The following is a 27540-nucleotide window of genomic DNA, read 5'->3' on the forward strand; positions in this document are numbered from 1 at the left end:
TTAAGGGTAGGGCTGTACGAGCTCATTTTGGACTAGCAGCTCATTCTGAACATGCAGAAATGAATGTTTGGTTCCTCTGAGGGCTTGTTTTGTGGAGATTGTCACTAATATTTCAAAGGGAAGGGAAGGAGTCACTTGTGCAGTGGGACAGGCCCAGTTCCAGCGAGGGAGGACAGGGGCTGGCCGGGAGTCTCTGTACTCGAAGTCGTCCCGTTTCCCATAACACTGGAAAGACCAGGACGGTTTTAATCATTGTTGTCTGAAGCTGTGTTCAGGCGAATCTTCAGACTGTTGGTAGATTTCCAGCAGAGCCGCTATTTCAATACCAGAAAAATAGCAGTGGGCCGACGTCCAAGAATGAGAGCGGTTTGATTGTGTTTCTGCTCATGGAGAAGCAGCTCCTCTCCACCGTATGCTGCCGTCTAGTTGGAGCTGCCCGCAGCAGCCTTTACCAGCTTATTTTCCTGTGCTGCAAACCTCTGATCAGTGCTGGTCTCACACACTTGCGTCTTTTGGGCTGTGTCGATCGGGATTTTAAAAAAAGCACCAGCCTTACATTGGCATGTTTCAAGTTCATTAGCAAGCCGGAGCCAGAATCAGAGCCTGCCTTTCTCTCGCTCCTCTCCTTCTCTGGCCCCATTCCTTCCTGAGTCCAGCCCCGAGAGCGACGGGGAGCGTCGCTTCTCTCCAAATGGATGAATTGCGACGGGTCAAATGGCCTCCCTCATTCATGTCCATCTAGTGAACGTTAAGAGAGTGGCTCACGGCATCTGTGGTATATTGTCCCTCCCCTCCCGCCAACGCTCTCCAGCACTGACCCTGCCAGAGTTCACTGGGTTTACTGGAACAGCATGGGGCCAGTGGTTGAGCCTGTGCCAGAGTTTGCAAGGGGAGGGGGCAGGCAGGTTTTATATAAATTCCCCACTGCATATTTGCACTTAATGTTATGCCCAGTGCGCCTGACCATTTGATTGATAGGAGAGCTGGGGGTCAGGGGGTTTGCATTAATCTGTCTTCTATTTTGTCACGTATATTTTTAAACCATTTTCTCAACCTTGGCAGCAGCCTCTTTCCAAGTCACGGAATTGTTCAACTTGGCAGAACTGCAGATCCAATAAGGTAATCGGGTGAACCTATCCAGGCGTGGTCAGAGATAGTCATGATCTAATGTACAGGTTCTTTGGCCTGTGCGTGGTGTGTCTGCACTGAAGATTGTTTGGTGTTTCCATTTGTTTTGGCTGGGCCTGCAGCATTTTTCTTCAATTTTGCAGTAATTGATTCATTCTGTTCTGCTGCATATCGCTATTTTACATATAATCCTGTGGTTGTTTTCTTCCGTTAGGCTCTGGCTTGCTGCTTCGGAATACTTTGGGTCTCCTCCTTCTTGCTTCTCTCTTGCCTCGGCCCCACTTTTTCTCGTCAGATGCTGGGTCCTGGTGTAGAGCTGCCTCCTCCAGCGACGATGCTCTCTGCATAGCGACGGGAACAAGAAAGACTTGCATTTATATAGCACCTTTCACCACCTCAGGATGTTGCAAAGCGCTTTACAGCCAATGAAGTACTTTTTGAAATGTAAGGGGGAAATTTCAACCCCAAAAAACAGGTGGGTTGGGGTCGAGTGGGAGGATAAAGTGTTAAAAAACGGAATCCTGACCCCAAGCCGCCTACTTCCGGTTTTAATGGAGGTGGGGCAGGGGTGGGTAGCCAACCCGCTCGCAGGAGGCTGGTCACCCATTTAAATATTATAATGAGGCCAGCATGATGATCATGATGATCCAAAATTTCAAATGTAACTGTGGCTGGTGGAACCCACCAGTTAAAGGAAGGCGAGGACTGCTGGATCCAGGCTCCCTGCCTCACCCACCCCCCTCGATCAGACACCCCTAGGACCTCTGATCTCCCGCTGACCTCCATCCCCAAGGGGCCTCCGAGCTACCCCCAACAACGCCTCAGATCTCCCCACCCCAAAAAGGCCTATAATCTTCCCCCCTCCCATCTCTGCCCCCCCTACCCCACGAGACCTACAATTCCCCCACAGGGCCTTCGATCTCCCCCCAAACGCCCTCCCAAGGCCTCTGATTTCCCCCCCCCCACCGCCGTCGAGGCCTGTGACCTACCCACACGAGGCCTCAATCGCCCGCCCCCCCAACGTGGCGTCCAGTCTCCCTCTATGAGGCCTCTGATCTTCTCGCACACCCCATTCCTGCCCACTGAAATCCAAAAATGGGAAGTGATACATTTGCCTGCACCAACATCTTTTACCTTGTTAAGACCTTTACCTTGTTGAGATTAAATATTGACAGAATTACCACAAAGTCGTTCCCGATCCCGAAACGTGTCCAGGCAGCCGGGGGGGGGGGGGAGTGTAAATCTCCACGTAGGCGGGGCTTTCGGTGAGGTTATGGGAGCAGCACCAAGGAAATCCACAGCCAAATTAAAAAATGGAAGCAGAAAAAACAAAAGGGAAAACAATCTAAAGCCCATCTGCCTTCGCAAACCAGTTTTGTAACTGGTGCAATAAAAATTAATTGGAAAATTCTGCAAATGGCTGCAAGTCTGGGCAGGTGAATAAACTCAACAAGCAGGGACTGTCATTGTAATGGCGTGTCAGACCTTGAAATGACTCTGTGCGAATGTTAGCATGCAATGTTTAACCCGGTTTGTATGAAATTCCATTGTACGGCGGCTTCATTTCATTCTTTTTATTCCGTCCATCCTTGTGGCACACGGAAAGATGTGGTATGCAAAGCGCAGCTGTTATCCTGAATAAGGAATTCTGTTTCCCTGGAATTCCTTTAAAGTGAATCACACACACAGATACGAGGGAGGGACCGCCTATGATGGTGATGATTATGGTATACGCCAGCTGGTTGGGACTTGTCTATTGGGAGAAAGCCATTAGAATGCAGCTGCTGTGCTTCCAGGGGCCAACTCCAAGTTACCAAGGTGGGCTACAAAGTCCACCTTTAACTTGATCTTCACTGGAGTGAGACGCAGATACAGGTGCAACGGCCCGAATCCGGAACTCCAAAAACCGGAATGGTCCAAAAAAACGGACATTTTGCGCATAGCTGATGGAGTCATCTGGAATTATTGTCCGAAAACCGGACATTTTTAAGGCAAACCCCAAAATCCGGCATGGATTTCGTCGAGGATTCCGGATTTGAGACAAGAAAATCAAGTCTGAAATCCGGAATCCTTGACCGAATCCGTGCCGGATTGTGGGTTTTGCCAGATTTCGGACCTCGCTGCTCAAAGCCTGGCACGGATTCGCTCGAGGATTCTGGATTTCAGACTATTTATTTTCTTCTCTCAAATCCGGAAAAACCCCAAAACCGGAACGGATTCAGTCCCGAGGATTCCGCATTTCGGACATTGTGCCAGTATGAAGGAAGCAATATTCTCCGCAGCCTGGAAATCTAAGAATACTTCAAGCGCAAATAGCCACTGCTGTGGTGGGATCTCTGCAATGTTGGGACATTTTTGCAATTATGTCTTCTCACAGCAAACGAGGCTCCATATCATCGACCACACCAACTCCTGCCCAATATGACACAATTACATTATTCCCGGAGATGTTCATTCATCCTTAGAAAGGGTAGGGAGGAGGTTTACCAGGACGTTACCAGGGATGAGGAACATCAGTTATGAGGAAAGGTTGGAAAAGTTAGGACTGTTCACCTTGGAACGGAGAAGGTTAAGAGGTGAACTGATAGAGGTTTTCAAGATGTTGTGAGGTTTTGATAGAGAAAGATTATTCCCTCTGGCGAGTGGATCAATAACCAGAGGTCATCGATTCAAAATCATTGGCAAAAGATCTCGAGGGGAGATGAGGAGAATGTTTTTCACTCAGAGTTGTCGGGATCTGGAACGCTCTGCCCGAAAAGGTGGTGGAAGTGGATTCCATAAATAATTTCAAAAGGGAGCTGGACAGACACTTGAGGATGAGGACCTTACAGGATTAAAAAGTGGGGATGTGGGATTGAGCACGTCCAAGACCCAGCACAGGCACAACGAGCTGAATGGCCTCCTTCTGTGCTGTAAGTTTCTATGATTCTTTTGATCCAGGATTCTGCCATCTCTCTGTATAACTGGCCACCACACCAGCAGGCATTAACCTTTACTTTTACAGACAATCACCAACTGGATCAAACACCTTGATGGGACAAACTTTGGTTACAGGCAAACGGTGCACATAACTACTTGAGTAAATATTATTTCCAACCGATTACCACAGGGAATGAATATTCTACCGGAGTGGATGACCTACAGATTGGGCCGGGTGGTGCCCATTTTTCAGCCGCTAACCCAGGTGATAAGCAGAGGCGAGGGAGAAGGGGTGGGGTGGTATGAGGGTGGTGCAGGGCAGTGACCCGTGAATTTAATGTGGTGCTTGGAGGGGTATTACTGCTCCTCCCGGTTCCACAATGAGGCTAGTAAAAAAAAAAAACTTACCGTTCGGGAGGCAGCCTCCAGCGGATCTTTTAAGGACCACTGGTATGTTTGCCAAGTGCCTGAGAATACTGACCACAGCCTACATGGCACATGCTGTGATGAGTCACTAACGAATTTTGGAACGAGGGCCTCAAATGAACCTTTGGCCATCTATTTGTATATGCAAAGGACCTAATGCTTGTTTCAGACGCGGGCCCTGGACACCTATACAGGCGCCTTTACCAATATGGCAGGTGGTGCGCTTCCAGCACAAAATGTGCTCATGCATGCCGTCCGTCATATTGGACACTTGGGTGCCCTGTTTATGCCTGTAAACCTGGCACGATGCCAATACTTTCTAGGTCAATGTATCTAAGTACGAGTGAAATGGAACGGTGAAAGGATAAAAGAATTATACAAGTTTTTCTGTTACCCGAGCAACCAAGGTGCACTGGCATGCCATGCACTGAAGAGATTATCGAAGGTTTTTCATTAACAGCACACTCTCCTCTGTCATTCAAGCAAGTATACAACCCGGCTTCCTCAATGTGGCTTTTGGCTCCTGAACAGAGACTGTAACTTCGCTCTAGTCCAGGTCCTGCTGTGCGGAACAAGAGCTTGCAGTTGACCACAATTTGACATTTTTTTGGTGAGGCACTGCTGTTTCAGAGCTGGAGGTTAATAGAGATCGTTCGGGAAGAATAGAGCACGCATCTAACCCACAAGCTGGAAATTCTTGGTGCAGGAACTGGGCAACAGAAGTGTTTCCCCCTTTTGCTGAATTTACTCAGCAATGATATTCCTCGTTCTGACAAATATTTGTCTTCTCCGTCTGTGCTCCACCTCAGAAAAAAAAGTATATCATGTCCGTGCCTGGGGAATGGACACTCTCCAGGCTCAAGGAAGAAGGAAATGGGGCAGAGAACCATTACACCAAGTCTCTGGCCCCTTTCTGCATCTGAACTAGGAACAAAGCCCAGCATAGCTATTTAACTGAGGCAGAGGGGATGATCCCAGCATGTCTCCCTTTCTCCCCTGAGCAATGAGGGCCTGCCAGGGTCCTACGGACAAGTTTAGATCTTTATTCAACCCTCGCACCTGTTCCCCGGGGCGATTAGAAGCACTGGAACCTTCTGGCTGCTGCTCTCCAGCTCAGCCCTGGTCTTGGCGAGGCCCAGCACACAGCCACAAGGCTTGAGAAGCCTGTGCTCCCAATTTCCTCCAAGATCTTCGGATGCTAGGCCCAGCTTAGGAGGCAGGCCTGCACCTGCAGTATTCCCCGGGTCATTCAAATGGCGCACATGAAGAATAATGCAGGCAGCTGTCTCCTCTAAAGTGCCTATCAGAGCTCAAAGAGGGGAACAGGAGTAGGCCATTCAGCCCCTCGAGCCTGTTCCACCATTCAGTGAGATCATGGCTGATCTGCGACCTAACTCCATATACCCGCCCGCCTTTGGCCCATATCTCTTAATACCGTTGGTTAACAATAATCTAGCAATCTCCAATTTAAAATTAATAATTGATCTAGCATCAATTGCTGTTTGTGGAAGAGAATTCCAAACTGCTACCACCCTTTGTTTGTAGAAGTGTTTCCTAATTTCACTCCTGAAAGGCCTGGCTCTAACTTTTAGATTATGCCCTCTACTCCTAGAATCCCCAACTAGTGAAAATAGTTTATCTGTATCTACTTATCGGTTCCCCCTAATATCTTGAAAACTTCAATCAAATCACCCCTTAACCTTCTAAATTCCAGGAAATACAACCCTAGTTTGTGTAATCTCTCCCTGTAATTAAACCTTTGGAGTCTGGGTATCATTCTGGTAAACCTTCTCTGCACTCCCACCGAGGCCAATATATCCTTCCTAAGGTGTGGTGCCCCGAACTGCTCACAGTGCTCCAGGTGTGGTCTAACCAGGGCTTTGTACAGCTGCAGCATAATTTCTACCCCCTTGTATTCTAGTCCTCTAAATATAAAGGCCAGCCTCTAGATATCCTCTAGATATAAGAAACATAGGAACATAAAAATATAGGTGCAGGAGTAGGCCATTCGGCCCTTCGAGCCTGCACCACTATTTAATAAGATCATGGCTGATCATTCCCTCAGTACCCCTTTCCTGCTTTCTCTCCATACCCCTTGATCCCCTTAGCCGTAAGGGCCACATCTAACTCCCTCTTGAATATATCTAATGAACTGGCAACAACAACTCTCTGCGGAAGAGAATTCCACAGGTTAACAACTCTCTGAGTGAAGAAGTTTCTCCTCATCTCAGTCCTAAATGGCTTACCCCTTATCCTTAGACTGTGACCCCGATTCTGGACTCCCCCAACATCAGGAAACATTCTTCCTGCATCTAACCTGTACATTCCCGTCAGAATTTTATATGTTTCTATGAGATCCCCTCTCATTCTTCTAAATTCCAGTGAATACAGGCCCAGTCAATCCAGTCTCTCCTCATATGTCAGTCCTGCCTCTCTTAGTTGTAACAGGAGACAAGCCTGCCTTATCAGGAAGAAATTGGTTGGGATCACTGAAGCTGGATTGGAATGAGATTTTTCAAGTTGAAACGAGATTTGCATCGAAGGATGATGTCTGCGAAACAGGCAGTCCGATCCAAGGCTTCAAGGTGAGTGTCAGTGTACAGAATGACGCTAGACCAGTTTACTGCAAGCTACATCCCAAACCATAAGCATTCGAGAGAGTTGAACAAAAGACTAGAGACTGAGAACATTATCTCTAAGATCGATCTATGTAATTGGGCTACACCCATTGGAGTTGTACCTAAGTCCGATGGTAAGGTAAGGTTGTGTGGTGATTATAAAGTAACTGTAAACCAGGTACTAGAGGGAAATCTCCCCAATGCATTGCCAAATGTAGAAAATTTGTCCACAACACTGACACGTGGTCAGATCTTCTCAAAGTTAGATCTCCGCCTACTTACAACTTGAACTAGATGAGGAGTCCAAGTCATGCGTGACTATAAATACTTATGTAGGCCTATATCAATTTAATAGGCTACCATTTCGAATGTCTTCCACCCCAGCAATATTCCAAGGGGTGACGAACCAAGTTATGCAAGGTATTGAAGGGGTAGTATGTTATTTAGGTGATATACTCATTTCAGCACGAAACAGGTAAATTCATAATAACATATTGAATGAAGTGCTCAATCGGCTAGAGAAGCACAGAGTACGAGTGACTGCTCGCTCACAAGTGTGAGTTATTTCAAAACTCAGTGGAGTACTTAGGGTACAGAGTAGACAAAGATGGTTTACATCCAACTAAGGGAAAGCTGGATGCAATTAGAAATGCACCTACTCCCAAGAATGTCACTAAACTTTGATCATTTTTGGGTCTTTTGAACTATTATGGGAAGTTCCTACAAAATTTGGCTATAGTGTTACATCCACTGAACGGTTGAAAAAACAGATCCATTGGAAATGATCAGAAGAATATGACACAGCATTCAAGGAGTGCCCATTAGTAGAGATCACCATGTTAGTTCACTATGACATATCTAAAGAGAATCATGATAGAGGTAGAGTAAAAGAGAGGTGTGAAATTAAATCAGAAGGTGAGAATGAAGAACCATCACCATAAATGGTTAAAGTGGTTACCAGGAAGAGTGGTGAAAATATGTGGTCCTCGCACATATTTGGTCAAGCTGTTTGATCATGAACAGGTTAGGTTTGTTCACATTGATCATATTTTACCTACAGATGTGGAAGAAGTTGAAATTAGAATGATTCAATTATTTCTGACTCATCGGATAGTCTTATTACAAGTATAGTACCTATAGCATATCCTACATCAAATCTAATAGAATCAAGTCCAAGAGAAAGTCAGAATTTAGGTCTGAGTCCGAGTTAGGCAGACAAACGGTCTGAAGTTATAATGTTCAAATATAAATCAGGGGCATCCCTTGGAGGAAAACTCTCCTCAGGATCAGCCTAGAATGAGCCTAATTTCGACACTATGTTTGGAAGGTTCTGTTCGAGAGCGAAGGTATCCTCTTCGAAACAGAAAACCAGTGGTTTTCAAGATTAGCCTTTTTGATTATTTTCTGTATCTGTCCATGACAGGAAAATCTACCCTTATAGATTTAAAGGAGAAACTACAATAAACAAACTTAAAAATTGTGTTCCTAAAGTTTAATTTATAATCCCCTGTGAGCCTAAAATGAAAGAGCTTTGGTTACTAATATGCTTTGTTGTATTAGGATGCTGCTGGAGGTGTTTTCTGGTCCACCCTCTCTTGGATCAGGGCCTCTGATCATTGGCTCCAGCAAGGCCAAGCTCAGGAACTACCACGTGGACAAGAGCTTACATTCCTTTAGCATTTCTCACATACAGAAAGGGATCTCAGGGTGCGCACAGAATGGAGGAAAAGTAGTTAACATAGGGGCAAAACAGGGCGGCTGGGCAAAAGCAGGGTCCGAGAAGCCTTGTTCAGAGGATATAGAAAGCAGGGAGGAAAGTCGGATCTACAACAATAAAGTTTGTACAGGTTGAACCTCCCTTATCCAGAACTCCCTTATCCGGAATTATCCCTCGTCCAGAACCATTCCCGGCCACCGCGTGGCACATGCTCAGAACTCCGCCATGAATAAATTGAAGTCCTTCCTCGCTGCTGACTCCCGCAATCGCTGGCCTGACCCCGCGATCCACCCCGCCACCCCCCCCCCCACTCCATGATCTCTCTGCCGCACTCCCAGCCCCAAGCCAGCCAGCCCCAATATCCCCTTGCTCAGTACCTGTTCCATCCAATTTAACGTGACCACCCCTCGTCCGGCAAAATCCCTTATCTGACACAGGCCGGGTCCCGAGGGTTCCGGATAAGAGAGGTGCAACCTGTATTTGTATTGTGTCTTTAACGTAGAAAAATGCCCCAAGTGCCTTACAGAGGGATAACTAAAAACCAACGAATGGTGAGCTATGGTGGGAGCATCAGAGGAGAGACCCAATAGCTTGGCCAAAGCAGAGGACTTTAGAGAGGGAGTTCCAGAGGGCAGAAGCAGCATGATTTTTAAGTAGCAGCTACTAAGAGTGAAGTGGCAGGATCAGCGAACAAGGGCAAGGCTGGAGTTTAAGGGTGATATACTGTCAACATATACACCCGCTCCCTTCCGCGAGTACCGATGTTTAATATTGGTTTGGGTTGCACATTTGTAGACAGTCCTTTAACAGTCGGCAGCTTACAATGACGGCAGAGCCAGTTTGAGCTACGTTGGACAAGTGCAGTTCGTACTTGGCGTCGCTGAGTTCTGTTGCATGCAAAGTTGTTTTAAACCTTGTGATCTGGGATCTCGCATTTGGTTGTGGGTTTAGCTGCTAAAATGTAAATGTGTTTATCTTGGTCTGTAGTATCCTCTAAAGTCTATGAGGACGTGGTCTAAATATGCAAATCAGAATAATTGTAGCTCCCGAGGTCAGTAGTATTTCTTGTACATTTCTAGCTCCCAGCCAGAAGAACTCAATATTTAATGATGGACTTTCTCCCCCTTTTATTTTTAAGATTGTTTTGCATCAGTAATAAAGTGTGACGGTATGAACTGGGATGTCCGGAGTATGATCATTGTGAATGACAGCCGTTCAATATTTATATTCGATATAAGCATTAGCATGTCTCCTGTGGCATTGCTCGTGGTCAGAAAACATGCTATTTTACAAGTGTTATCAAAAAAGTGTGAATTGGAACATGTGGCACTTACACAATGCGTACGGTACACAAGCTATTTACTATTAATATATAGACACATTTATAAATATGAATTGTGATTCATTTCTCATTCAATCTTGGATCATAACAAACTATAAAATAATCTCAAATCAGTACTACAGAAACAGGAGCCCGTGTTTGTGGCACTACCTGTTGGAATGGTACTGTAGAAAGTATATGGGCTTGTGTCGATGCACAGGCTCGGGAAAGTTGACTCTGAGAATACATGGGTTTAAATTGGCACGGTTTCTCAACCATTGCAAGTGCTGAGCATTCAAATATCATGTGCAGATGGAACTAAAGTTGCAGGTCCTCGTACATCTTTACCCTCGAACCAAATAGAAAGAAAGACTTGCATTTCTATAGCATCTTTCAGGATATCTCAAAATGCTTTACAATCAATGAAGTACTTTTGAAGTGTATATTAGGTCCTTCATTGAAACACCTGTGAGCGCATCCTTTTTTGGCGTGGAAGCAAGTCATCCTCGTTTCGAGGGACTGTCTATGATGATGACTGTTGTAAGGAGGACATAAAGCAGCCAATTTGTACACAAACAGCAATGAGATAATGACCAGATGATCGGTTTGTTTTTAGTGATGCTGTTTGAGGGATGAATATTGGCCAGGGCACCAGGGAGAACTGCCCTTCTCCTCTTCGAATAGTATCACGGGATCATTTATATCCACCTGAGAGGGCAGTTAGGGCCTCGGTGTAACATCTCATCCAAAAGTTGACACCTCTGACATTGCAGCACTCCCTCAGTACTGCACTGCACTGTGGTATCAGCCTAGGTTATGGACGCAGGTCTCTGGGGTGGGACTTGAACCCACAACCATCTGACTCAGAGATGAGAGAGAGTGCTCTCACTGAGCCATAGCTGACATCAAAGCGCAGAGGTGTACACATGCCATTACCTGCAACAGCTTTGTAAACACAGCATAGAAAAGGTCAGGGTGATCACAGTTTAAAATGGATTGAACAAAGCTATGGGCGATGCTGCGATAATCTGGCGGACTGATCGATGGCACAGTTCTCCGGTGTTTCACGAGAAATTCAGATCAATCAAGGTACGGTTAATTGAAACGCGAGATCTCCGAGGCTGTCTTTTTTTAATTGTCCTTAAAACTCCGAGCAAGTTTGTTCGGGCAAGTTAGCACAGCTGTGTTAGCAGCAAGTCATTATCTTTGGTGCAAATCTCTGCTGAATTCGAATAAGTCAATAGCGCCGAAAGTGGCATTGAAAAAATGCCAACCAACGACTGTTGATATGATTGGTAAATTCCATATTTGGGAGATGGAAAGTGTGTTGGATTTTCGCGGTGACCAAGGGAAGGTCACTGGGGAGCAATGAAGCAAACCTAAAGCTTTGCTTCCCCTGATTTAAAGGGACACTGTCACCTTGCAGGAAAAAATAACATGTTGCTCACACAACAGTTGTCGCACCCCATAAAGCAGTTCACTTTGAGATATTTGACATGTAAATGCATATATTATAAATACATCAGCAACCCGATGAAGTCACCACTTCAGCCTTTGCATCTGAAAGACTTGGATTTATATAGCGCCATTCACAATCATCAGACATCTCAAAGCGCTTTACAGCCAATGAAGTACTTTTGGAGTGTAGTCACTGTTGTAATGTGGGAAGTGCAGCAGCCAATTTTACATACAGCAAGCTCCCGCAAACAGCAATGTGATAATGACCAGATAACCTGTTTTGTGATGTTGATTAAGGGATAAATATTGGCCAGGACACCGTGGATAACTCCCCTGCTCTTCTTCGAAATAGTGCCAGGAGATCTTTTACGTACACTTGAGAGAGTACACGGGGTCTCGGTTTAACGTCTCATCTGAAAGATGGCACCTTCGACAGTGCAGCGCTCCCTCAGCACGGCACTGGAGTGTCAGCCTGGATTTTTGTGCTCAAGTCCCTGGAGTGGGACTGGAACCCACAACATCCTGACTCAGAGGCAAGTGTGCTAACCACTGAGCCACAGCTGATACATCTGGTGCCAGGCTGTTATGGTGGAAGTATTACTGACACGTTTGGTATGGTTAGCAGCTGTCTAGAATTGTTACAAGAGTTCAGGAAGGCCCCATGCTAACGTTTTGAGAGTGTGGATGAAAGGTCCATTCTGGTGGATGTCCCCTAATGTACTGTACCGAATTCATCACAAATGCCTACTTCCACCTCCTTAACAACCCCTTCCTCTCCCCCCCCACTCCTCAGCCCACATACTGCTGAAACCCTCATTCATGCTTTTGTCCCCTCCAGAAATGATGACTTCAATGCTCTCTGGCTGGCCTCCCATTCTCCACCCCCTTTAAACATCTACTCCTCCAAAAACTCTGCTGCCTGTGTCCAGTCCCACATCAGGTTCCACTCGCCCATTGACCCCGTCCCTGTGGGCCCACATTGACTCCATGCCCACCGAAGTCTCGTGTAATATTCTCATCATCATATTTAAAGCCCCCCGCAGCCTCATCCCTTCCTATCTCTGCAACTTGCCCTGGCTCTGCAACACTCCCCCGTAGTTTCTGTGTTATTTCCTTCCTAAACTCCTCCATCACTCCAGCTTCTTCCTTCAACACCCTCCTTAAAACCCACCTCTTTGACCAAGCTTTTGGTCAGCCCTACAAATCTCTCCTTTGGCCCTGTGTCCATTTGTTGTTTGAACATGTTAAAGACGCTTTTTAAATTAAAGTTGTTGTAACCGTAGTGACATGATGTAGCTTGAGTGTATTTATTGCCTTTCTAGGTTTGACATGCTCTTTGGATGGGATCCAATGGTCTTGGGGTACAGGCAAATTTTAGTCACCCAGCCCGCACTCTCCCCTTCCCCAGCCCCAAACCAGAGAACATAGAGGGAGTGAGTTAAAACTCTGTGTACACATATTTTAATAGTTAATCTCCCTCTCCCTCAAATCTGCCACCATCACCCCTCTCCTCAAAAAAACACTTGACCCCTCCATCCTTGCAACCACTGCCCCATCTCCAACCTCCCTTTCCTCACCAAAGTCCTTGAACGTGTTGTCGCCTCCTAAATCCGTGCCTATCTTTCCCCCAACTCCATGTTTGAATCCGTGCCTGCCACAGCACCGAAACGGCTCTCATCAAAGTCACAAATTACATCCTTTGTGACTGTGACAAAGGCAAACTATCCCTCCTCGTCCTTCTCGACTTGTCTGCTGCCTTTGACACGGTTGACCATGCCATCCTCTTCCAACGCCTGTCCACCATCGTCCCGCTGGGTGGGACTGCACTCGCCTGGTTCCATTCTTATCTATTTAATCATAGCCAGCGAATCACCTGCAACAGCTTCTCTTCCCGGCCCCGAATTGTTACCTCTTGTGTCTCCCAAGGATCTATCCTTGGGCCCTTGGCGACATTATCCAAAAACACAGCTTCAGTTTCCACATGTACATTGATGACACCTAGCTCTACCTCACTAGCACTTCTCTCGACCTCTCCAAGGTTTCTAATTTGGCTGATTTCTTGTCTGACATCCAGTTCTGGATGAGCAGAAATTTTCTCCAGTTGAATATTGGGAAGACCAAAGCCATTGTTTTCGGTCCCCGCCACAAACTCTGTTCCCTAGCAACTGGCTCCATCCCTCTCCCAACTCCTGTCTGAGGCTGAACCAGACTGTCCGCAGCCTTGGTGTCATATTTGACCCTGAAATGAGCTTTCAACCACATAACTAAGACTGCCTATTTTCACCTCCGTAACGTCATCCATCTCTGCCTTTGCCTCAGCTCATCTGCTGCTGAAGCCCTCATCCATGCCTTTGTTACCTCTAGACTTGACTATTCCACCGCATTCCTGGCTGGCCTCCCACATTCTACCCTATGTAACCTAGAGGTGATCCAAAACTCGGCTGCCCATGTCCTAACTCGCACCAAGTCCTGCTCACTCATCACCCCTGTGCTCTCTGATCTACAAAAGCAAAATACTGCGGATGCTGGAATCTGGAATAAAAACAGAAAATGCTGGAAATCTCAGTAGGTCAGGCAGCATTTGTGGCGAGGAAGCAGAGTTAACATTTCAGGTCGATGACCCTTCGTGATGAAGCATTGACCTGAAACGTTAACCCTGCTTCCTCTCCACAGATGCTGCCTGACCTGCTGAAATTTCCAGCATTTTCTGTTTTTATTGCTCTCTGATCTATATTGGTTCCCGGTTAAGCAACGCCTCGATTTCAAAATTCTCATCCTTGTTTTCAAATCCCTCCATGGCCTTGCTCCTCCCTATCTCTGTATTTTCCTTCAACCCCACAATGCCCCCTCCCCCCCGAGATGTCTGAGCTCCTCTAATTCTGCCCCCTTGAGCACCCCTGATTATAATCGCTCAACCATTGGTGGCTGTGCCTTCTGTTGCCTAGGCCCCAAGCTCTGGTACTCCCTCCCTAAACCTCGCTACCTCTCTCTCCTCCTTCAAGAAGCTCCTTAAAACCTACCTCTTTGATCAAGCTTTTGATCACCTGTCTTAATTTTGTTCTTATGTGGCTCTGTGTCAACATTTTTTGTCTCATAATATTCCTGTGACGCTCCTTGAGACATTTCACTCTGTTAAAGGAGCTATATAAATACATGTTGTTATGATACTTGTTAACATTTAACTGCTATTTTGGGAGGAATGGGTTAATTAATATCGTACACAATGTACTCTTTTGAATCAGTTGAATGTTATGGACGGCCTCTTAAACTCTGTGGTTTAGCATGGGTTTATGATAAAGACAGAACAAAAATATGTCTGAATTTGATTTCCTGTGTTGCTTGTAACATGATTCTTGTTGTTGACTAAGTTAAAGAGAGAAAGTCTCCTCTTTAAAAGTAAAACCGTTGTAAAAAATCATGATTAGCTTTTCATTCTATTCTTGACTATTTCTAAAACAAAATCTTTACGTGTCTATATCAATAATGGATGCTGTTATCACATTGTACAACAAACAACAACTTGCATTTATATAGCACCTTTCACGACCTCAGGACATTTCACAGCACTTTACAGCCAGTGAAGTACTTTTGAAGTACAATCGCTGTTGTAATGCAGGAAACACGGCAGCCAATTTGCACACAGCAAACTCCGCAAACAACGATGTGATGATGACCAGATAATTTTTCTTTTCGCGATTTTGATTAAGGAGATATTTGGACAGATAATGAGGTATGTTTTGAGGAGTGTCTTCAAGGAGGAGAGAGCGATACATAAGAACATCAGAAATAGGAACAGGAGTAGGCCATCTAGCCCCTCGAGCCTGCTCTGCCATTCAATAAGATCATGGTGATCTGGCCGTGGACTCAGCTCCACTTACCCGCCTGCTCCCCATAACCTTTAATTCTCTTATTGGTTAAAAATCTATCTATCTGTGACTTGAATACATTCAATGAGCTAGCCTCAACTGCGTCCTTGGGCAGAGAATTCCACAGATTCACAACCCTCTGGGAGAAGAAATTCCTTCTCAACTCGGTTTTAAATTGGCTCCCCCGTATTTTGAGGCTGTGCCCCCTAGTTCTAGTCTCCCCGACCAGTGGAAACAACCTCTCTGCCTCTATCTTGTCTATCCCTTTCATGATTTTAAATGTTTCTATAAGATCACCCCTCATCCTTCTGAACTCCAACGAATAAAGACCCAGTCTACTCAATCTATCATCATAAGGTAACCCCCTCATCTCCGGAATCAGCCTAGTGAATCGTCTCTGAACCCCCTCCAAAGCCAGTATATCCTTCCTTAAGTAAGGTGACCAAAACTGCATGCAGTACTCCAGGTGCGGCCTCACCAATACCCTATACAGTTGCAGAAGGACCTCCCTGCTTTTGTACTTCATCCCTCTCGCAATGAAGGCCAACATTCCATTCGCCTTCCTGATTACCTGCTGCACCTGCAAACTAACTTTTTGGGATTCATGCACAAGGACCCCCAGGTCCCTCTGCACCTCAGCATGTTGCAATCTCTCCCCATTCAAATAATATTCCCTTTTACTGTTTTTTTTCCCAAGGTGGATGACCTCACACTTTCCATCTGCCAAACCTTAGCCCATTCGCTTAACCTATCCAAGTCTCTTTGCAGCCTCTCTGTGTCCTCTACACAACCCGCTTTCCCACTAATCTTAGTGTCATCTGCAAATTTTGTTACAATACACTCTGTCCCCTCCTCCAGGTCATCTATGTATATTGTAAACAGTTGTGGTCCCAGCACCGATCCCTGTGGCACACCACTAACCACCGATTTCCAATCTGAAAAGGACCCATTTATCCCGACTCTCTGCTTTCTGTTCGCCAGCCAATTCTCGATCCATGCTAATACATTTCCTCTGACTCCGCGTCCCTCTATCTTCTGCAGTAACCTTTTGTGTGGCACCTTATCGAATGCCTTTTGGAAATCTAAATACACCACATTCATCGGTACACCTCTATCCACCATGCTCGTTATATCCTCAAAGAATTCCAGTAAATTAGTTAAACATGATTTCCCCTTCATGATTCCATGCTGCGTCTGCTTGATTGCACTATTCCTATCTAGATATCCCGCTATTTCTTCCTTAGGGGGAATGTTTGCTAGTGCTGTTGGGGAGGAGTTAAACTAATATGGCAGGGGGATGGGAACCAATGCAGGGAGACAGAGGGAGACAAAAAGGAGGCAAAAGCAAAAGACAGAAAGGAGATGAGGAAAAGTGGAGGGCAGAGAAACCCAAGGCAAAGAACAAAAAGGGCCACTGTACAGCAAAATTCTAAAAGGACAAAGGGTGTTAAAAAAACAAGCCTGAAGGCTTTGTGTCTTAATGCAAGGAGTATCCGCAATAAGGTGGATGAATTAACTGTGCAAATAGATGTTAACAAATATGATGTGATTGGGATTACGGAGACGTGGCTCCAGGATGATCAGGGCTGGGAACTCAACATCCAGGGGTATTCAACATTCAGGAAGGATAGAATAAAAGAAAAAGGAGGTGGGGTAGCATTGCTGGTTAAAGAGGAGATTAATGCAGTAGTTAGGAAAGACATTAGCTTGGATGATGTGGAATCTATATGGGTAGAGCTGCAGAACACCAAAGGGCAAAAAACGTTAGTGGGAGTTGTGTACAGACCTCCAAACAGTCGTAGTGATGTTGGGGAGGGCATCAAACAGGAAATTAGGGGTGCATGCAATAAAGGTGCAGCAGTTATAATGGGTGACTTAAATATGCACATAGATTGGGCAAGCCAAACTGGAAGCAATACGGTGGAGGAGGATTTCCTGGAGTGCATAAGGGATGGTTTTCTAGACCAATATGTCGAGGAACCAACTAGGGGGGAGGCCATCTTAGACTGGGTGTTGTGTAATGAAAGAGGATTAATTAGCAATCTCATTGTGCGAGGCCCCTTGGGGAAGAGTGACCATAATATGGTGGAATTCTGCATTAGGATGGAGAATGAAACAGTTAATTCAGAGACCATGGTCCAGAACTTAAAGAAGGGTAACTTTGAAGGTATGAGGCGTGAATTGGCTAGGATAGATTGGCGAATGATACTTGAGGGGTTGACTGTGGATGGGCAATGGCAGACATTTAGAGACTGCATGGATGAACTACAACAATTGTACATTCCTGTCTGGCGTAAAAATAAAAAAGGGAAGGTGGCTCAACCGTGGCTATCAAGGGAAATCAGGGATAGTATTAAAGCCAAGGAAGTGGCATACAAATTGGCCAGAAATAGCAGCGAACCCGGGGACTTGGAGAAATTTAGAACTCAGCAGAGGAGGACAAAGGGTTTGATTAGGGCAGGGAAAATGGAGTACGAGAAGAAGCTTGCAGGGAACATTAAGGCGGATTGCAAAAGTTTTTATAGGTATGTAAAGAGAAAAAGGTTAGTAAAGACAAACGTAGGTCCCCTGCAGTCAGATTCAGGGGAAGTCATAACGAAGAACAAAGAAATGGCAGACCAATTGAACAAGTACTTTGGTTTGGTATTCACTAAGGAGGACACAAACAACCTTCCGGATATAAAAGGGGTCAGAGGGTCTCGTAAGGAGGAGGAACTGAGGGAAATCTTTATTAGTCGGGAAATTGTGTTGGGGAAATTGATGGGATTGAAGGCCGATAAATCCCCAGGGCCTGATGGACTGCATCCCAGAGTACTTAAGGAGGTGGCCTTGGAAATAGCGGATGCATTGACAGTCATTTTCCAACATTCCATTGAATCTGGATCAGTTCCTATCGAGTGGAGGGTAGCCAATGTAACCCCACTTTTTAAAAAAGGAGGGAGAGAGAAAACAGGGAATTATAGACCGGTCAGCCTGACCTCAGTAGTGGGTAAAATGATGGAATCAATTATTAAGGATGTCATAGCAGCGCATTTGGAAAATGGTGACATGCTAGGTCCAAGTCAGCATGGATTTGTGAAAGGGAAATCATGCTTGACAAATCTTCTGGAATTTTTTGAGGATGTTTCCAGTAAAATGGACAAAGGAGAACCAGTTGATGTGGTATATTTGGACTTTCAGAAGGCTTTCGACAAGGTCCCACACAGGAGATTAATGTGCAAAGTTAAAGCACATGGGATTGGGGGTAGTGTGCTGACGTGGATTGAGAACTGGTTGTCAGACAGGAAGCAAAGAGTAGGAGTAAATGGGTACTTTTCAGAATGGCAGGCAGTGACTAGTGGGGCACCGCAAGGTTCTGTGCTGGGGCCCCAGCTGTTTACATTGTACATTAATGATTTAGACGAGGGGATTAAATGTAGTATCTCCAAATTTGCGGATGACATGAAGTTGGGTGGCAGTGTGAGCTGCGAGGAGGATGCTATGAGGCTGCAGAGTGACTTGGATAGGTTAGGTGAGTGGGCAAATGCATGGCAGATGAAGTATAATGTGGATAAATGTGAGGTTATCCACTTTGGTGGTAAAAACAGAGAGACAGACTATTATCTGAATGGTGACAGATTAGGAAAAGGACAAGTGCAACGAGACCTGGGTGTCATGGTACATCAGTCATTGAATGTTGGCATGCAGGTACAGCAGGCGGTTAAGAAAGCAAATGGCATGTTGGCCTTCATAGCGAGGGGATTTGAGTACAGGGGCAGGGAGGTGTTGCTACAGTTGTACAGGGCCTTGGTGAGGCCACACCTGGAGTATTGTGTACAGTTTTGGTCTCCTAACTTGAGGAAGGACATTCTTGCTATTGAGGGAGTGCAGCGAAGATTCACCAGACTGATTCCCGGGATGGTGGGACTGACCTATCAAGAAAGACTGGATCAACTGGGCTTGTATTCACTGGAGTTCAGAAGAATGAGAGGGGACCTCATAGAAACGTTTAAAATTCTGACGGGTTTAGACAGGTTAGATGCAGGAAGAATGTTCCCAATGTTGGGGAAGTCCAGAACCAGGGGTCACAGTCTAAGGATAAGGGGTAAGCCATTTAGGACCGAGATGAGGAGAAACTTCTTCACCCAGAGAGTGGTGAACCTGTAGAATTCTCTACCACAGATAGTAGTTGAGGCCAATTCACTAAATATATTCAAAAGGGAGTTAGATGAAGTCCTTACTACTCGGGGGATCAAGGGGTATGGCGAGAAAGCAGGAAGGGGGTTCTGAAGTTTCATGTTCAGCCATGAACTCATTGAATGGCGGTGCAGGCTAGAAGGGCTGAATGGCCTGCTCCTGCACCTATTTTCTATGTTTCTATGTTTTTTTTTCTATGTTTTAATGATAGTTTCAAGCATTTTCCCCACTACAGATGTTAAACTAACCGGCCTATAGTTACCTGCCTTTTGTCTGTCCCCTTTTTTAAACAGAGGCGTTACATTAGTTGCTTTCCAATCCGCTGGTACCTCCCCAGAGTCCAGAGAATTTTGGTAGATTATAACGAATGCATCTGCTATAACTTCCGCCATCTCTTTTAATACCCTGAGATGCATTTCATCAGGACCAGGGGACTTGTCTACCTTGAGTCCCATTAGCCTGTCCAGCACTACCCCCATAGTGATAGTGATTGTCTCAAGGTCCTCCCTTCCCACATTCCTGTGACCAGCAATTTTTGGCATGGTTTTTGTGTCTTCCACTGTGAAGACTGAAGCAAAATAATTGTTTAAGGTCTCAGCCATTTCCACATTTCCCATTATTAAATCCCCTTTCTCATCTTCTAAGGGACCAACATTTACTTTCGTCACTCTTTTCCGTTTTATATATCTGTAAAAGCTTTTACTATCTGTTTTTATGATTTGCACAAGTTTACCTTCGTAATCTATCTTTCCTTTCTTTATTGCTTTTTTAGTCATTCTTTGCCGTTGTTTAAAATTTTCCCAATCCTCTAGTTTCCCACTAACCTTGGCCACCTTATACGCATTGGTCTTTGATTTGATACTCTCCTTTATTTCCTTGGTTATCCACGGCTGGTTATCCCTTCTCTTACAGCCCTTCTTTTTCACTGGAATATGTTTTTGTTGCACACTTTGAAAGAGCTCCTTAAAAGTCCTCCACTGTTCCTCAATTGTGCCACCGTTTAGTCTGTGTTTCCAGTCTACTTTAGCCAACTCTGCCCTCATCCCACTGTAGTCCCCTTTGTTTAAGCATAGTACGCTCATTTCTGACAAAACTTTCTCACCCTCAATCTGTATTACAAATTCAACCATACTGTGATCACTCATTCCGAGAGGATCTTTTACTCGGAGATCATTTATTTTTCCTGTCTCATTACACAGGACCAGATCTAAGATAGCTTGCTCCCTTGTAGGTTCTGTAACATACTGTTCTAAGAAACAATCCCGTATGCATTCTATGAATTCCTCCTCCAGGCTACCTCGTGCGATTTGAGTTGACCAATTGATATGTAGGTTAAAATCCCCCATGACTACTGCCGTTCCTTTTTCACATGCCTCCATTATTCCCTTGATTATTGTCCGCCCCACCGTGAAGTTATTATTTGGTGGCCTATAAACTACGCCCACCAGTGACTTTTTCCTCTTACTATCTCTAATCTCCACCCACAATGATTCAACATTTTGTTAAAGTAGATAGTTGGAGATGTTCAGGGAGGGAATTCTGGAGCGCAGGGCCTAAACAGTTAAAGGCACGGCCGCCGATGGTGGTGCGATGAAAATGCGTGATACGCAGGAGGGCAGAATTGGAGGAGCACCGAGATCTCGGAGGGCTGGAAAAGGTTACAAAGATAGGCGGGGTGAGGCCATGGAGGGATTTGTCTGTGTGGACATAAAGATCGAGTGCTGTTGCCCAAAAAAACGTGTAGGTTGAGCCCGCAAGTTTTCCATTGGTTATACTCAATGTTCCCTCTAATTCTGTTTTGGGCCTTTAACGGGCTCATCATCCTTTCAAAATTCCGCGCGTACGAGTTTTTTTCAATGTAAAATCACGGACCACGAGAGCGCTGTTTGGCCATGCAGCTTAAAGAGATCGCTGGTTACACTGATCAATTTTTGCGGGCAAGGCGGCAGAATTCTTTACTCTTTGTTTTAAAATGTGAATAGAATTCCCAAAAGTTCAATTCAAGAGGAAGGGATGTGATGGGGAGAGGAAATTGTAAAGTCCTTACTCTACAGCATGAAACCACACGAGGCACATTCTGGGGACAAGGTCACTCTGTGACCTGCTCTCTTTATTTACAGGACTCCAAAGACAAGGACCCTGCAAGGGACCTCCCTTTTTATACCTGTGTGACCAGGTTAAGGAGTATCTCCCACAAGTTCACCCCTTGTGGTCAAGGTGTGCATCAAGGTTGAGCGTATACAGTAATACAGTGGTGTTACATACATGACAGAAATGCCACAGGAATGATCGGGGGGGCGGTGGGGGGGAGGATAGAAGGGGTAAGGGTAATGGTAAATGAGATGGGATTCAGGAGGCAGAGATCAATACTCCACACTCCTCACATTGATTTCTGATAGCACTGGAAAATGTGGCCTGTTCTCCTTGGCAACCAGAAAGCAAGATAAAGAGCGTGGAGTTCTGATTGCCTTGCTCTGTGTCTGTCTCCTGAGTTCCAGCTCCCTTACCATTCCCCTCCCCGACAGGCCATACACTGCCTGACTCCCAGAGGGAAAGAACAAAAAATAAATGGTGACGCAGAGGCAAGAAAAGACCAAAGAGAGGAGGAGATGGAGGGGAAAAAGACCAGCAAGAGAGAGGGAGAAGTGGAAGATAAGATACCCACACACTCGCCCAGAAACAGCCACATGAAGAGAGACAATAGGTTAGAAATCCGTCTTTGCTTTTAGTGCAAAATGGGCGGTATCGCATGGGCTGCTTGTTACATTCCCTGACCGATAGTCAGTTCTATCGAAGTCAAAGGGGCTGAATTTCAAGTGTTCTTCTTCTTCTTCGGCAGTCCCTCGGAGTCGAGGATGACTTGCTTCCACACTAAAAATGAGTTCTTAGGTGACTGATGAGTGCAATGCGGGACCTACAGTCTCTGTCACAAGTGGGGCAGACGGTGGTTGAAGGGACGGGTGGGTGGGGTGCTTGGGTTGTCATGCGCTCCTTCCGTTGTTTGCGTTTGGCTTCAGCCTGCTCCCGGCGAAGAGACTGGAAGTGTTCGCCGCCTTCTCGGATGCTTCTCTTCCACTTTGAGCGGTCTGTGGCCAGGGATTCCCAAGAGTCGGTGGGGATGTTACGCAGTGTGGCATACAACAGGTTGCCGATGCCCAGTTAGCACTACCACCCAATACCCTTATATTCTCTGACATCCCCTGAGCAGTTCCATGAGAGGATCACCTTGGGGAAGAGAAGTGGCTGGTGCATGTCGATGAATGGTGTTGGAACGCTCCTGTGAAGCGGCATGGGGCGATTTTACTACGTTTGGGGTATTATAAAACTGCAAACTGAAAGAGCTGAAGATGATGTTGCAAGAAATCTAGAGGTCATAGTAGGCTTGATGTTCAATATGTCCAATTACTGCATAGCAATGATCAACAAATCAATTAGAACGCTGAATGATAAGGCCAAAACAGTTGAGTACAAGTCATAGGATGTCATGATCAACATATACAGTACTTTTTGGTCCGACCACAATTGTGTCGAGTCTGGTCGCTGAGACAGAAGGAGAGATACAACCCCTGTGGCAAAATGGGTAGGCACAAGGCCCACCGGATATTGGGCCTTGTTAACATCAGACCGGCGAGATGCTGGGCGTCCCCAGGCAAGCTTGCTGGTGAAGACCTGTGGATTTGCGGCCCACAGGTAGATCTTAAAGGGGGGGGGAAGTGGTCAAGAGAAGGGTAGGGATGACCGTGAGATGGGGTGGGGGGGGGACTAGGAGCGGGTTGATCAAGCGACCAAGGGGTTTGGTTGGACCATCGATGGACGGAGTGGTGGGGGGAGGTGAGGAAGTCGTGTATGGCCACAGCCTTGGTTTTGACATGGCGCCATGAGGAGCACTCTTCCTCCTACCAGCTCCAGATTCAGGTAAGTATATTTGGACAAATTTACCTTTCTGGTAGTGGAGTCCAGTGTTCCCTGTAGGGACTGCTGGCTAGTCCACATGTGGACCTGTGGCTGGCTATGTTCAAGGCAATTTTACACAGGGGGCCTCAAACAGGCATTGAGTTCCTTACTTGCATCTGCAAAGAGCCCAGCGACTGCTTCAGCCCCAGGCCTTGGGCGCCCAATTTTATTACAGAGCACATCCGGCTTGCAATGAGCCTGCACTTCCTGCCCGCCATATTGGAAGTTGAAGCACCCGTTTAGCGCCTGAGAAACGGGCCTGGCGCCAGCAGATCTCCAGGCCGATATGTTCTTTTCAGTATTTGTTGATTTTCTGGCAGACGTTTCTGCAATGACCTCTGGGACTTACATCCCAAAATTATGCTCATTTCCTCTCAGTCTGCAAATGAAGACTTTATGCTTGCAGAAGTCAAAAAGATCATTGGTTTGTGCACTTAAGGCAGGATCGTCAAAACAGATCAAGTAACTCGTTCGTGGTCACTGAAGTGTGGAGATACAAAAGTGAATCTGTCTAGCAGGAGAGAGACATAATTAAGGTTGAACTTTGATAAAGTTATGAAGATAATAAGGCTAACTCCTAGAGAGTTGGTGAAATGACCCATTAACTTGCAATGAATAACTTAAATGTTGCAGTTAGATTTTATCTTTATTTTCTAAAGTCTACTCTTAAAGGGGGATTGTCAAAGGGTTTTCTCCCCCTACATCACCCACCCCCCCGGCCATTTGTTCAGTATCTCAGTGGGGTTGCTGGAGGCTTGATCATGTGACATCTGGTCACATGTCCTGGTCATGTGACACTTGCCTGCAGTTTACAGCAGTTGTTACAATTTGCCTTATAAAGATTGGGTCCCATGTAATTGAGTGTCGAATTTGACATAGGATTACACAATATATACGGCACAGAAACAGGCCATTCGGCCCAACCAGGCCATGCCGGCGTTTATGCTCCACTCGAGCCTCCTCCTGTCTTTCCTCATCTAATTCTGTCAGCATAACCCTCTATTCCCTTCTCCCTCATATGCTTGTCTCATCATTATCATAGGCAGTCCCTCGGAATCGAGGATGACTTGCTTCCACTCTAAAAGTGAGTTCTCAGGTGGCTGAAGAGTCCAATGCTTGTCTAGCCTCCCTTTAAATGCATCTATATTATTTGCCTCAATCACTCCCTGTGGTAGCAAGTTCCACTTTCTCACCGTTCTCTGGGTAAAGAAGTTTCTTCTGAATTCTCTATTGGATTTCTTAGTATCCATATTATAATAGCCACTAGTTATGCTCTTCCAAACAAGTGGAAACATTTTGTATCCACTCTATCAAAACCTTTCATAATTTTAAAGACCTCTATTAGGTCACCCCTCAGTCTTCTTTCAAGCAAAAAGAGACCCAGCCTGTTCATCCTTTCCTGATAGGTATACCCTCGCATTTCTTGTACCATCCTTGTAAATCTTCTCTGCACCCTCTCCAGTGCCTCTATATCCTTTTTATAATATGACGACCAATTTTTGTCGGTGTTTTTTCTTGTCCTATAATTTAAGACTCGAGACTTAAGTTATAGGACAAGATAAAATACTGACAAACTGATTTTAATAAAGAGCAAAATACATTGCTAGGCTTTGGGAATTTTCCAAATTGTAATATCCTTTTAAATAAAGTGACTTCCTTTTTGAAAGTCCTGATTGGATGTTTTACTGATGCCCCACCCCCCAGGACATCAGCAATGGCAATTCATTTTTACTGATGCGTTGTTAAAATTGGTAGTTAGTCTAGATGCTGTATGGATGTACGAATTATGCTTAGTTTTATTTATTTGCTCATTATCTTTATAAAACCGCCCCCTCCATTCCCATATGACAATGCCTTCCCCAGCCTATCTTAATAGGACCATGGCCCCCCAGGCCTGTATGAGGTGACACTATCTGCTCCCAGCCCTCTTCCAATGTGTAATATATATAGCTCCACCTGTGGACTACTGTGGCATTGCAGCCAGTGCTGTGTACAAATAAAGAGGGAATGGGTCACCTGACTAGAGTCCCGGAGCGTTCTGCCATCTTAAGGTTGTGTGTGTGTTGGTGAGTTGTACACAATGCAGCTCCTATCATAGAATTATAGAATGATACAGCACAGAAGGAGGCCATTCGGCCCGTCGTGCCTGTGCTGGCTCTTTGAACGAGCGATCTGAGGCACATCGGGCTGCCGTGCGTTCCTGCCAGCCGGGCAGGTGGTCCCACACCTTGACGCTGCCGGCTCAGGAGCTGAATTGACAAGACTGTCTGAAGGAGGCATTGTCCTCTCAAATGGGCACGTGATAGAGCGGGGGTGGCGGGGAGGGGGGAGGGGGTGGAATGTAACAAAAGGTAGGAAGCAGATAAATAAAAGGAGGAGGGGAGAAAATTTACTCCAGCCACACATAATCCAGGCTTTACATATTTTAGCCGCACTTCAACAGAAATTAGATTTGTTATTACTGACACCACTGGAGATAACCACTTCACAGTTGGGCTTCCCACAAGGCCTATAAAAAGGAAGTCTGAGGATTTAATGGCACAGAATGACACGTAATATATTTTTGATCCTTTCTCAATTCAAGTGGTTAGTTTCACCGTGGCAGCTAATGGTAGTGTTTGAAACTACTCCCCGAGACTGACCGATGCTGTGGGGATTACGTGAACTAAAGTCTAATTTTTCCATTGCAGGTGGCCTGATGGAAAGAGAAAACGGAAGAACAGTCAGTCCTCAATGAAATCCACCAGCATGTCAGGTACTGTCGTACTCTCGACAAGGGACAGCAAACCCACCATGGTGGGAAGAGAGTCAGGGGGCAACCGGCTGTAATATGGGAGTAACATTGCCAGCAAAGTCAGAATGACTGAAAGTGATCCCGTTTTTTGTAAGAAAGCAGCTTACATAAGAACATAAGAAATAGGAGCAGGAGTAGGCCATACGGCCCCTCAAGCCTGCTCCGCCATTTAATACAATCATGGCTGATCCGATCATGAACTCAGGTCCACTTCTCTGCCCGCTCCCCATAACCTCTTATTCCCTTATCGTTTAAGAAACTGTCTAATTCTGTCTTCAATTCAATGTCCCAGCTTCCACAGCTCATTAAAACCAACCTCATGACACAGATTAACCAGCCCATTTCAGGCAAGCGACGTTACAGATGGGCAGCTGTTCTGATTTTGCCTTGGATTCTTCCAAGTAAATCCCAACTCAATTGGGAAGGAAACCCTGGAGGGAGAGCAGATGACCCATTAAACCAAGGCCCTGGTCAGGTAGACTTTCAGTTCCCACAGCACTATTTCAAGATGAGCCGTGAGGTACTCTTAGTTTCCTCGGCAATATTCCTCTGTCAACCAACACCACCAAATGCTGGCTTCCTGATATTCATTTCAATGCTGTTGTTTGCAAATTGCTGCTGTGCGTTTTTTTTATTGTTTGGGCATCACTGCATGGCCAGCATTTATTGCCTTTGAGAAGGTGGTGGTGAACTATAATTTCAGAGGGCAGTTCAGAGTCAACCATATTGTGGGTCTGGAGTCAAATATCAGCCAGACCGGGTAAGGGCGGCAGATTTCCTTCCCTAAAGGACATTAGTGAACCAGATGGATTTTTACGACAATCCAGCAGTTTCACAGTCACCATTTCCGACACTAGCTTTTTATTACAGATTTATTTAATTAACTGAATTTAAATTCCCCAGCTGGTGGGTTTGAATGCATGTCACTGGATAATTAGTCCAGCCCTCTGGATTATTAGCCCAGTAACATAACCACTATGCCAGCATACCCTATAATATTTTTGCCAACTTAATAACAGCCACTTCACTTTGAAGTAATCCATTGTATGCAAAGGCCTCCTGGAGATTTACAAGAGATAGTCATGCACTATGTAACTGAAAGTAATTTTATTCAAAAACACCCTTATTGATGTTGGCAAAATCTATGTTCAGGAAAATACTGA

At 45.5% G+C, this 27540-nt stretch overlaps 1 protein-coding gene across 2 annotated transcripts in view; it reads left to right on the plus strand.

The window, feature by feature from the left end:
• Positions 1 to 27540, plus strand: part of LOC139233774 (thyroid hormone receptor alpha) — a 483608-nt gene that overhangs the window by 380802 nt on the left and 75266 nt on the right. For both annotated transcript variants that reach the window (XM_070864283.1, XM_070864282.1), the window contains exon 4: positions 26274 to 26338. In XM_070864283.1, coding sequence (XP_070720384.1) covers positions 26274 to 26338 — 65 coding nt within the window. The remainder of the gene's footprint in view (positions 1 to 26273; positions 26339 to 27540) is intronic.

The sequence above is a fragment of the Pristiophorus japonicus genome, chromosome 21, assembly GCF_044704955.1.
Source record: "Pristiophorus japonicus isolate sPriJap1 chromosome 21, sPriJap1.hap1, whole genome shotgun sequence".
Taxonomy (NCBI): Eukaryota; Metazoa; Chordata; class Chondrichthyes; family Pristiophoridae; genus Pristiophorus; species Pristiophorus japonicus.